This window comes from Hyperolius riggenbachi, chromosome 2, assembly GCF_040937935.1.
Source record: "Hyperolius riggenbachi isolate aHypRig1 chromosome 2, aHypRig1.pri, whole genome shotgun sequence".
Taxonomy (NCBI): domain Eukaryota; kingdom Metazoa; phylum Chordata; class Amphibia; order Anura; family Hyperoliidae; genus Hyperolius; species Hyperolius riggenbachi.
In genome coordinates this window covers 84,188,417-84,201,428 of record NC_090647.1, presented here as the reverse complement: position 1 = coordinate 84,201,428, position 13,012 = coordinate 84,188,417, and the positions used below count along the sequence as shown (strand labels likewise).

Sequence of the window (13,012 nt, the reverse complement as noted above, 5' to 3'; positions counted from 1 at the left end):
GAACACTCTGCGGTTTACAGTCTATGTACATCACTTACTGCACTCATCACAATTTAATTCGAGGGGGGTCTCACTTGAGCAGTTAGCACTCTGTTCTCAGTATTGTTTTGTTGATCCCTTTTGCAGGTGAATAATTTTGATATCAGCAATGTGTCGCACAACTATGCCAGGGTGGTCTTGTCTCAGCCGTGCACTGTGCTCCACCTCACTGTGCTGCGTGAGAGGCGCTTTGGCAGCAGACCTGTGGCCCACGCGGACAGCAGCTCACAAAGGGAGGAGAGCTTCCACGTCACTCTGAATAAAAGAGGAACCAACGAGCAGCTCGGAATCAAATTGGTCCGCAGGACGGATGAGTCTGGAGTCTTCATCCTGGATCTCCTGGAAGGAGGACTTGCTGCACAGGATGGCAGACTCCACAGCAATGACCGTGTCCTGGCAATCAATGGGCTGGACCTGAAACACGGCACCCCCGAACTAGCTGCTCAGATTATCCAGGTATTTACAGGCATTACACTGCAGGAACCTGGGGCTGTTAAAAGAAAACTTGACTAATTTGCTTGAAAGGGTGCCTGAACTGACATGTGACATGGGGCCTGATTCATGAAAGGGCAGGTGAGCCTTGCCCATCAGGGCCGGGCCGAAGCAGAGGCAAGAGAGGCTCCAGCCTCAGGGCGCAGTGTAGGAAGGGGCGCACAACTTGCTCAGATATCATTCTCCTATTGTGTTTGAGGCAGAGAGAAATAAGAAAAGGGGATACATGGCAGTGACTGCAAGCCAGATAACTAGAGATTAAGGTGTTAGGGGGGGGGGGGGGGGGGTTGGGAGCCCTGGGGTGCCTCTTAGTCTAATAGCAATCAGTGTGTGACTGCTGGAGTGGGAGGGATGGAGGGGCGCACTTTGATGTCTCAGCCTTGGGTGCTGGAGGACCTTGTCCCGACTCTGCCGCCCATTAATGTATTAGTGCCACTCCGGTTACCGTTACCATAGCAATGCGCACACTACGCCAGTAACGCATATGTCGCTAATAGGATAACAGGAGGTGCTTCCCTGACATTAGGACCAGTAATCCCCAGACTTTTGAGCGTGTATGTACAGTGCCATTCCTGCATATAACTAGGCTGTCTTTCTTTTTTCTGTTTCTCTGTGAAAGGATTAACCTTTTTTAGCTTATTAAAAAAAAGTCATTTTTAGGATTGCTTTAAAGCACACGTGACCCCAGGCAAAGCTACCTAATGTAAGCACAGATGTGAGTTTATGCTGGATCCATATTCCACTGTGTGTTGTCCATTCCTCTTCTTGTTCCCCCAGCCTCCATCGCCTATCATTCAAAATTTTTTTTTTTTTTGCAAAAATGAAATTTTCATACAGGAAGAGGCAGTCTCGCTGTAGTGTTTCCTCCTATCAGCCTCCTATTGGCTCCTCTTCCCCGCCTAATTTACTCTGCTCAAAAGGAGGGAATGGGTGGTATCGGGGGTGATAGGAAGGAACATTGCAGTAAGCCCGCCTCTTCAAGGTCAAGGTGGATCAAGGGGAGACGAACGGCCAATGCACAGAAGTATGTGGACCTTGGGTCAGGTATCCTTTAAATTATAGGGATCAGAGTAACATTGGAATGTTTCAACCCTAGATCAAGCACAGTTCTTTATATGTTTATATGGGATGTATGCAGTAAACTACATTAACAATAACAACAACAATAACAATAATATTTATATAGCGCTTTTCTCCCTGGGGACTCAAAGCGCTGTGACCCTGCATTATGCAGTCTCAAAGGCTCGGGAAAAGAGGTCAGTTTTTAGCCTTTTTTTAAAGCTGTCCAGAGAAGGAACCTCTCGTACTGATTGTGGAACTGAGTTCCATAGAGTAATTAACTAACAAGAAAAAGACCGTACATAAACTGCTCCACCAATAATGATCAAAAAAGTACAAATTTTTATTGAACAATGAAAAACATAAAACCACTTAAAAAGAGGTCTAAAGGACCGCTACACAACACCCATTATACAGACACATGATAATGCCATGATAAACAATGCTTCATCACAATGTCAATATAACTGCCTGAAATGACAATGTACTCTAGACTGAGGTTCAATAAGAACCCCAATCAAAGTATGGGGACCCGGGTGTCATGTACTGAAGACAAAGCCAATCTAGTGCAAGTGCTCAATTGTAGAAATATAAATCAGTGATCCAAAGTGCAAATAGACATAAGCTCATAGACATGTAAGTCCAAAAAGTATGACTATAGATTACAGAATAGTAATGATGATAGGCAAGCAAACAGTGGAACAATATACAACTACCAAGTTCAATCAAATTAGGCAGGCACTAAGTTTGGTGAACTGGGTTAATGTACTACAAGGGGAGGACACTGAAGGGAAATGGCAAGCTTTTAAACTTATTCTCAATCAATATTGTAGTCTGTATATCCCATATGGAAACAAAATGTCTAGGAATAAAAAAAGGCCTCTATGGATGAATAGAAAGGTTAGGGATAAAATGAAGAGGAAAAGGAATGCCTACAAGGTCCTAAAACAGGAGGGGACCGAGGCTGCACTAAGCAATTATAAGGAGTGCAATAAAAATTGTAAAAAAGAAATTAGGCTGGCAAAGATCGAAGCTAAAAAATCAAATCGCTAGGGATATCGAATCTAACCCAAAAAAGTTTTACAAGTACATCAACTCTTAAAAAAGAAAGGTTGACTGTATAGGACTCCTAAAGGATGAGGGTGGGAACTCAATGGTGGATGACCAAGGTAAGGCAGAGTTAATAAATGCTTTCTTTGCTTCTGTCTTCACAAAGGAAACAGCACTGTTGCAAATTACAGAGGCAGAAGAGTCTCAATCTTCTAACTGTAATATTAAATACTTAACGCAGGAAGAAGTAAAGGCAAGACTAAATAAATTAAAAATAGACAAGGCACCTGGCCCGGATGGCATGCATCCTCGGGTCCTAAGGGAATTAAGTTCAGTTATAGCTAAGCCCCTTTATCTTATCTTTTGTGACTCTCTTGCAACTGGCAGAGTCCCAGTGGATTGGCGTACAGCCCACGTTTTCCCATTATTTAAAGAGACTCTGTAACATTAAAAAGATCCCCTGGGGGGTACTCACCTCGGGTGGGGGAAGCCTCCGGATCCTAATGAGGCTTCCCACGCCGTCCTCTGTCCCACGGGGGTCTCGCCGCAGCCCTCCGAACAGCCGGCGACTGTGCCGACTGTCAGTTCAATATTTACCTTTGCTGGCTCCAGCGGGGGCGCTGTGGCGGCTTTCCGTTCCGAACTACACGGAAATACCCGATCTCATTCGGGTCCGCTCTACTGCGCAGGCGCAGGAAACTTGCGCCTGCGCAGTAGAGCAGATCCGACGGCGATCGGGTATTTCCGTGTAGTTCGGAGCCGACAGCCGTCAGAGCGCCTGCGCAGGAGCCAGGAAGGTAAATATTGACGTCACCGCTGCACGGACTCCACGGAGGGCTGCAGCGAGACCCCTGACGGATGGAGGACGGCGTGGGAAGCCTCATTAGGATCCGGAGGCTTCCCCCACCCGAGGTGAGTACCCCCCAGGGGATCTTTTCATGTTACAGATCCTCTTTAAGAAGGGCAAAAAATCTGATCCAGGAAATTATAGACCTGTAAGCTTAACATCAGTTGCATGCAAACTATTTGAGGGGTTACTAAGAGATACTATACATGACTTCATAGTAGAAAATAATCTTATTTCTCAGCATCAACATGGGTTTACTAAAGACAGGTCCTGTTTGACTAACATGCTCAGCTTTTATGAGGTAGTGAATGCTAATATGGATATTGGGAATGCTGTAGATGTGATATACTTGGACTTTGCAAAGGCCTTCGACACTGTTCCCCACAGAAGTCTGGTGCAAAAGTTGAGGATGCAAGGACTGGGGAAGAGTTTGTGTGCATGGATAGGGAACTGGCTAATGAACAGAAAACAAAGAGTTGTGGTCAATGGGTCGTACTCAAAATGGGAGACTGTTAGCAGTGGGGTCCCACAGGGGTCTGTACTGGGTCCAGTGCTCTTCAATTTATTTATTAATGACCTAGTAGATGCAGTAGTGAGCAATGTTGCTATTTTTGCATATGATACAAAATTGTGCAGAATCATCAACTCTCAGGAAGATAGTGTCATATTGCAACAGGATCTGGATAGGATGACTATATGGGCACATACATGGCAGATGAAGTTCAATGTTGACAAATGTAAAGTCATGCATTTTGGTCGTACCAATGGTCTAGCACCATACAAAATAAATGGGATACAGTTGGGGACATCAAACTTGGAGAAGGACTTAGGAGTACTCATCGACAACAAGTTAAATAATCGTACTCAATGCCAAGCCGCTGCAGCTAAAGCGAACAAAATTTTGGGATGCATTAAAAGGGAAATAAAAACTCGAGATGCTAGCATAATATTGCCCCTGTTTAACTCTCTAGTAAGGCCACATCTGGAATATGGAATTCAGTTCTGGGCACCACATTACAAAAAAGATATTGCAGTTTTAGAGCAGGTGAAGAGACGAGCTACAAAATTGATACGTGGGATGGAAGGTCTCGCTTACCAAGAAAGGTTAGATAAACTGGGTTTATTTAGTCTAGAGAAAAGACGCCTTAGAGGAGATCTAATTAACATGTATAAATACATCAGAGGGCAATATAATAGCTTGGCGGATGAGCTTTTTGTCCCTAGGCCTTCTCAAAGGACTAGAGGACATGATCTGCGCATGGAGGAAAAACGTTTTAGCCATTTATTTAGGAAAGGGTTCTTTACAGTAAAAGTGATTAAGATGTGGAATGCATTGCCACAGGAAGTCGTTATGGCAAACTCTATACCTGCATTTAAAGGGGGCTTAGATGCTTTCCTTGCGTTGAAAGACATCCATGGCTACAATTACTAGGTAATGCCTAATGATGTTGATCCAGGGATTTTATCTGATTGCCATCTGGAGTCAGGAAGGATTTTTTCCCTTTTGGGGCTAATTGGACCATGCCTTGTGGGTTTTTTTTGCCTCCCTCTGGATCAACAGGGGTATGTGGGGGACGGGCTGGTGTTGTACTTTGTACTGGTTGAACTCGATGGACGTATGTCTTTTTTCAACCAAAATAACTATGTAACCAAGTGGTTAGACATACTGTACCGACTCAGGGACTCCATAGAGATGACCAGCTATGTAGTGAAAGATGCAGGCTGTGGGAAGCATGAGAAGGATCCATGTGTGGCGTGACCTATACGGTCACTTCATCAGGAGCTAGGTAGTTGTATATTGTTCCACTGTTTGCTTGCCTATCATCATTACTATTCTGTAATCTATAGTCATACTTTTTGGACTTACATGTCTATGAGCTTATGTCTATTTGCACTTTGGATCACTGATTTATATTTCTACAATTGAGCACTTGCACTAGATTGGCTTTGTCTTCAGTACATGACCCGGGTCCCCATACTTTGATTGGGGTTCTTATTGAACCTCAGTCTAGAGTACATTGTCATTTCAGGCAGTTATATTGACATTGTGATGAAGCATTGTTTATCATGGCATTATCATGTGTCTGTATAATGGGTGTTGTGTAGCGGTCCTTTAGACCTCTTTTTAAGTGGTTTTATGTTTTTCATTGTTCAATAAAATTTGTACTTTTTTGATCATTATTGGTGGTGCAGTTTATGTACGGTCTTTTTCTTGTTAGTTAATTGCCTTATATTATTTACTTTACACACCATTTTGCGTATGGGTGTGCAACTGCTTCTATCGAGTTCCATAGAGTAGGGGCTGCATAGGAAAAGGCCAGAGCACTAAATGTTAAGTGTATCCTGGGTATAACCAGCTTCATCTTGTTGGCAGAGTGGAGAGTGCTTGGAGGGGCATAAAGTTCCAATAGATCCTCTATGTATTTTGGTCCCATGTGATGTAGAGCCTTGAATGTCAGCAGGCAGATCTTAAAATTGATTCTCCATTTTACTGGCAACCAGTGAAGAGTTTGCAGTACTGGGGTGATGTGTGAGCTGCGGGGGGCATTGGCTAGGAGTCTGGCTGCAGCATTCTGTACTAGCTGTAAGGGGCGCAGAACCTTATCTGTAGATCCGATGAACAGGGCGTTGCAGTAGTCTAGGCGGGAGGATACAAATGCATGAACCAGGGCAGGTAGGTCTTCATTTGGAATAAGGTGTTTGATTGTCGCTATATTTCTTTGATGGAAGCAAGAAGACTTGATGACAGCTGATACCTGCTGTCTGAGTTTTAGATTTCCATCCAGGATCACCCCAAGGTTTCGCACAGAGTATAAGCATAACTATGTGCATAAAGTCTTACCACATGATGAGTAGAGGATAATGTAAGTGTCCTGTCACACCAGAGAGATTTTTTCGGGTCATTTAGTTTAAAAACAAAAACAAAAAAAACGCTTTATTGACTTGCATTAAAATCTCGGTAAAATTGCAGCAAAATTGCAGCAAAATTGCCGCGTTCGCAATTTTAAAAAAATTGTCTGAGATTTTAATGCATGTCAATGGAAGTGTTTTTAAAAAAAAATGACATGAAAAACGCTCTCAAGTATGTCTCCAGCTTAATACATAACAGCCTAATACTCATCATGTGGTAAGACTTTGCGTACGTATTTCTGCTCAATGCAGTTTATTACATACGTCCACACGTTCTTTATAAATTGAATTAACATATTGTATGCACCGGTATGTAATTTATTCAGACTGGACAAACTCTAGTAACTCATATGGGATCATATTATCTTCAAGCTAAGCTGAGTAAAATGAATTGGAACCTGTTTTCTATGAGGAATTGCATCATACACTTTGTTATCTTGCATGGTTTACTGAGTAAAATAGGCCTTACACGCATCAATCTTCCAATATTAGATTGATTGTAATTTTGATTTGAACAGAAAATCTTCCACATTACCGATCACACCAGTCGGGAAATCTCCACCAATTGGGGGTGGGGCAGGAGCAACATTAGATCGACAGCCAATAGCGTTACGCTGTATAGAGCAGTGTAACACTGCAGTCTGATTGATACCCAATAGATTTTGTTCTGAAATCTATTGAAAATTGATGTTGTGTGTGTGGAAGGAATCCATCTCTCTCTGATCAGAGTTGGATTAAACCTTCTGCCATAATAGGGTTGATTTACGTGCAATACACCGGCAACCACATGGGGCACCAATGAGGAAGAAGAGCACGGACACAGTGGTGGACACTGGAGGGACGGCGTGACACAGGTAAAGTATTCATGTATGGGTGCCAGGGGGTCCATCCTACATTTGGTTGGAACATGGCTTCCATCACGCTAGTTGGCCCGAGATTTCCCAGCATGTCCGCTCGATACATGCAACCAACTTTGGCCCAGAATTGGTCAAACCTTTCATCAGGCATGCTCTTGGCAGCAAAGATTTTCACCTTGTCTTCGATAATAATTATCAAATCTGACGGCTGATCGGCTGCCAAGTCAAGAGATGTATGGCCATCTTGAGAATTATTCCCCCTTACTTATTACCGGTAAATCACATCTTTTCTCTCCTTATCTAACTTAACTCATGATTTATCTCTCCCTCACTGACTTAATGCCTAATACACGCAGTACGATTTTCCGTGCGATAGATGGATCCAATAGATAAAATCCGTCATGTCCGATATTGCTCCGATCGTTTCCTCGCTCGATTTCTCATAGCAGTGAATGGAAAAAGATAAGAAAAACGAATGAAGATAAGAGAATCGAGCGCAGAATCATGTGTAGAATCGTGCTGAAAAAACGATCGGGTCGCAAAACCGTGCAGAAAATCTTACCGTATGTACCCAGCATAATTCATGGTTTATCTCTTCTTGGAGTGTATGCAGTAAACTGCCTTAACCTCCTTGCCATTCTGATTCTTTCCAGATTTTAGGGTCTAAAAGAGGTGCAATTTTTTTCCACTCTTTCAGACCCTAAAACCTGAAAAAAATAATTCTGGCAGGGAGATCTGCAGCAGAATAAAAAATTTACCTTCCTGGGCTCCTGCGCTGCAGTTTTCTCTTTGACCAGAGATGGCGCTAATATACATATAAACGAACTTCTCTATATTTCTCTAATATAGAGAAGTTAGTTTTAAATATTAGCCCCGCCCCCGATGACATCACGCCGCCACTGCTGCTCCGCTACTCCGATTGGCCGCCGGGTCCCCGGAAGAATAGCGGGGACATAGGGATCCCGGCGGCCAGGGAAAGACCCCACACTGCCGGGGAGAGAGGCTGGAGTCCCGCTGCGCAGCGCGATCGCGCGCGGGACTCCACAACTACAGGTAAAGCGCTGCACTCCCTACCCTGAGCTCGGGATCACTGCTAACAGCTTCTTTTTTTTTACCCCGAGCTCAGGTCGGGAAAAGCGGCAAGGAGGTTAAGCAGAATTACATGCGTAAGGTCTTACTGCACGAATAGTAGTGCAGAATGCATTACATGTAAGGCATTCTGCTCTACTCATGGTGCAATCAGATTTTACTCACTTAATTCTGCTTAAAGGGAACCAGAGATGAAGCACTCTCATGTATTTTACCATAGATATCAATGGGAACATTAGAGAAAACACCTACCCTGCTCTCTGTTTCATCCCTCACTGCTCAGCCTGCCTGTTATCAGCCCTGATAAAATCCCCGACTGAGCATTCAGTCTGGCTTTGCTCAGGAATCATTATAGCTGAGTCTGTGTTCTCTGGTGTCTTTTCAAGCCCAACCTTGCCCCCTTCTGGCTCTGCTATAATGACTCAGCTATAATGATTCCTGAGCAATGTTGAATGCTCAGTCTGGGATTTTATCAGGGCTGATACCAAGCAGGCTGAGCAGTGAAGAATGAAACAGAGAGCAGGGTAGGTGTTTTCTCTAATGTTCCCACTGATTTTCATGGTAAAATACATGAGGGTGCTTCGTCTCTGGTTCACTTTAACACCTTTAATTTCGTACACCCCCTTTTCTGATTGAAGTAGACCTGAAGAAAAAAAAAGTAAACCTGAAGCAACTAATAAATAAAAAAAGAAGAAGAGGGGGGGCTCTGGGTTCCACAGGTGTACGTATGTACGCATCGCCGGTGGGTTGGGCGCCGGGAGAGCTGAATGACGGCTCTCTTTGCTGCAGCAAAACTCCCCAGCAGCGTTAAATACTCTTCCCCCTCCGAGTTGTAATTCAGGGGCCGGCAGCCACCGGAGCCCAGAATCACCCTAACGCGCCCCGCGCAGCATTACATTGCTGCTGTGAGGTGGTGAGCGACGTGCGCGGAAACCACCTGCTTTGTTCCATAGAGACTTCCTGGTCCTCTCTGTGCCCTCGTTCCACCGATGTCCCCGACTCATTCGAATAACCCTTTCAGACTCTTCGTGCGGGCTTTGGAAGTACTCGCATCCCAGAGTATGTCTGAAGATGGATGGATCAGTGTTGCGCACGCGTGAGTCCGGGCTTGCAGATGCACAGTCAGATGCGCCTGTCTTTGAAAGTGCTCGAGTACTTCCAAAGCTTGCTGAGGAGTCCCGAAGGTGGGAATTTTGAATGGGGGACAGCAGTGGAATGAGGGCATGGGGAGTGGACTGGGAAGGCTCTATGGAGTACAGAGCTTTCCCTCATCTTAGGTGAGTATACATCCTGAAGTGACTTTCCTCATTTCAGGTTTGCTTTAACTCAAGAATTATCTCTCCTTATCTGCTTATCTCATGCATTAGCTCTCCTTACAGCAAGCCTCTGTTCCCACTTGAGCTAAGAAAATACATTGTTTCTCAGTTTTTTACTTATCACAAATAAAAAATAGAGATCTGTTGGGGTGAGCACACTGTGCAGTCTGCAATAATCCCGGGCAGGCGAATGCGTTAATCATATAGCCTGTGGTGGTAACGCATTTGCCCCGGGCTCCAGCCGGACCATAGCAGACCATCTACACTGTCCGCTGCCGCTGTCCGCAAGTGATAATCGAGCCTTGAGGTGAAAAATAAGTAAGGTGAGATAATTCCTGAGAAAAGCTTTGTGGATCAACCCCATAGGGTGGCACTCTAGGTGTGTATGGCCACAAGTAACGTGAGGGCTGAGTCTTTGCGGGTGACTGAATACAGTATGTGTAGAAAGTTGCAGGAACATTTTGCGGCATGTGTTCCCCTTTAAAGTCGAAAATATGGGTCCAGAAAGTAGATTAAAAACACAGAAATAATTCTTCATGACAGATGGAACATTAAATCATCAAATCTGGCTAAGTGTAGATGTGAATTGTTTTTTAAAAAGCATGCCAGCGCTGAGAGAGTGTGCCAGAGCAAGCTGTCATTCTGCCTGAAAAGAGGAGCCCAGCTCACATGGAATGATTGTTAAACTGACAGTTCTGTGATTAGAGAAGGCGGGTTACATAAGGCCTCATTCATTTAAGTGTCTGAATAGAGAACTGTCTGTGATACCGTCCTCTGTCAGCTCCCCAATACCAGCTCTCTAATGCAGATTTGGATATATCTGGAATCATTTCGCTGGGGCTACGGGCAGCATGGACTACTGTTCATACAGCCAGTCTGGGGACCTGTTTGCTATTATTGATAAGGAGTCCCTTGTTTCTGTATGTTCATATCAGTAAGGCTTCAAGAGAAACCGTAACCAAGAATTAAACTTCATCTCAATCAGTAGCTGATACCCCCTTTCCCATGAGAAATCTTTCCCTTTTCTCAAACGGATCATTAGGGGGCTCTGTATGGCTGATATGGTGGTGAAACCCCTCCCACAGTGTGATGTCAGCGCCTCAGAGCACTGAGGTACTGACATCACACTGTGGGAGCCTTGTTGCATTGTGGGAAACAACAGCTGTTTCCAACTGCTAACAAAAAGCAAGCAGCAGCTACTTATGCTGACATTACCTGCAAGCAGTAAAGATGTGATAAACGTCAGAAAGTAAATCAGGGAGAGGAAAGATTTTACAATGGGCAAACCAAACACTGACTAAATCATTTATACATAATTATTGTAAAAATCAAGCATTTTTTATTATGTTATTTTCACTGGAGTTCCTCTTTAAAGTGTACCTGAACAGACTAGAAGAAAAACATATAGAAATGCACCCTGAATGTATTTAGAGAGTTCATCCTGTCTAATTCCCCCTTATCTTTGCCTAAGCACAAGTTGTAATTTGATCCCTCAGCTGTGTCAGCTGACTGCCACGGCAGAGAGCTCATTTGTAGACACAGGATGTTAACAATATAGCTGCTTCCATGAAAGCAGGAAGTAAACAAACTGCAAATTTATTGCAGGATTTGTAACAAATAAATATTTTTCTTTAAGGCCTGGAACCCAATAGACCATTTTTTTTTAGCATTTAGGGATCCCTTGCAATTTCCCTAAATGCTCTGCTAATGTAAATGGATGGATCAGATTCCACTGTAGCAATTGCGATTAAGCAAATTGCTATCGCAGGACATGCAGCATTTTGCATTTTTGCCATCGCTTGCAAAACGCTACCACAAATCGCTAGTGATTGTTTGTGATAGCACTTTATAGTGGGTCCCAGGCCTCTGTTGCTTATCTTTTAGATTAGAGTGGAAGTTCTGAGTTCGGGTTCGCTTAAAGGACACCCAAGGCAAAAATAAACAAATGAAATAAACGATTGTATCTATCTTCCTTCTCCTAAAAATGACTTTTTAAGATATTCCACAGTTTTATTTTATGTTTAAATCAACTTTTTACGTTTTAACTGTTTTATTGTTTTTGCTCAATGACAAATTCAATGAAGTATGCCAGAGCTAAAATCTATGAACTATTGACCTTTTTTATCTCTTTTCTGCTCTCAGAAGCCAAATTCTGCTAGGAAAGTGTTTTATAGTTGTAATTTCTTATCAGTGAGGGTCACACTGTAGTCTGACCCAGTCCTGACAAGAACTGCCACTTACATACCTGATGTTTAACTCTTTAAGGCAGGGAAAGAAAAAAAAGGAACACAGCACAGTTATTTGTGTGCTAGGCACTGTACATACACATGTCTATCTCATCATGTCACATGTCACCTCAGGTATCCTTTAAAGTCTCCCCTTTCTTATCCAAGTAAAGCACAGAATGTTTACTTTCAGAAGAATTCACTCTCCCTCTCCTTTACATTAATGAAAAAAATAACAAATTAACTAACAAAGTTTAGTATGAGAAAAAAACTTTTCAAATACATATTAGAGAGTTATGTGGTAAAAAAAGAAAAGTAAAATGATAAAGCATCTGAAGCAGTCAACAAAATGGTATAAAAAGCCATATTGACCTCTGAGACGTCCATGTGTCTGTAGATCAGGTTCCAAAGATTCCTCTCAACCAAGGAGGTGGGGAGAGGTTTTGGTTCCTCTGGAATGAAGGGAAACCAGGAGCTTGGTGGTGTAGTATCATTAGATGAGGAGAAATGCAGAATTGTGGGTAATGGATACTCACAAAGATGGGTTGCAGTCCTACAGCCACCATAGAGGCCCATGCTCCACATAGTCCATAGATAAGGTTTACCTGTTTTATTGACCTGAGGAAGCGGACAAGGACCCCTGAAACGCATTGTCAACAGTATAAACATGTTTTTGAACATTAAAGAATCCTTTTTGCATTATACTTGTGTGAGTCATAATAGGAGGTAAGATGCCTCTTTTTATAATCTTTCTTTCTGTATGCCAGTCCATCCCGGAACATAAATTCATTGAGCGCCTCCCCAACAACAACCAATCCCCTTTGATATGTCTTGTCCTTCTGCACTATTATACTGTGTTTTCAGTTTATCTACTTCAATAAACGACTTTATGCGAAATGTTAATTTTTACACGTTATTAGTGGCTTGTTCTGTTCTCTCTATTAGCTTTGGTTAATTATAAGACAGTTATGCACCATTTAATTGCTAAGTAGATGGGATTTATTGGGGGATGTGTGACAAAGTGGTGCAAATTGCCTGTGATTTATATAAGGGAATAAAGCAATAAATTGTGGCCTGCTGAAAGGAGGAACTGTCTTCGGGAAGCTGGAACTCTTCCTACAGAAAAAC

The 13,012-nt window shown here is 43.1% G+C and overlaps 1 protein-coding gene across 3 annotated transcripts in view; it reads left to right on the top strand.

Annotated features, from left to right (window-relative positions):
• The window catches only part of LNX2 (ligand of numb-protein X 2), a 186,030-nt gene that overhangs the window by 140,781 nt on the left and 32,237 nt on the right, over positions 1-13,012 (top strand). For all 3 annotated transcript variants that reach the window (XM_068266998.1, XM_068266996.1, XM_068266997.1), the window contains one exon: positions 127-495. In XM_068266998.1, coding sequence (XP_068123099.1) covers positions 127-495 — 369 coding nt within the window. The remainder of the gene's footprint in view (positions 1-126; positions 496-13,012) is intronic.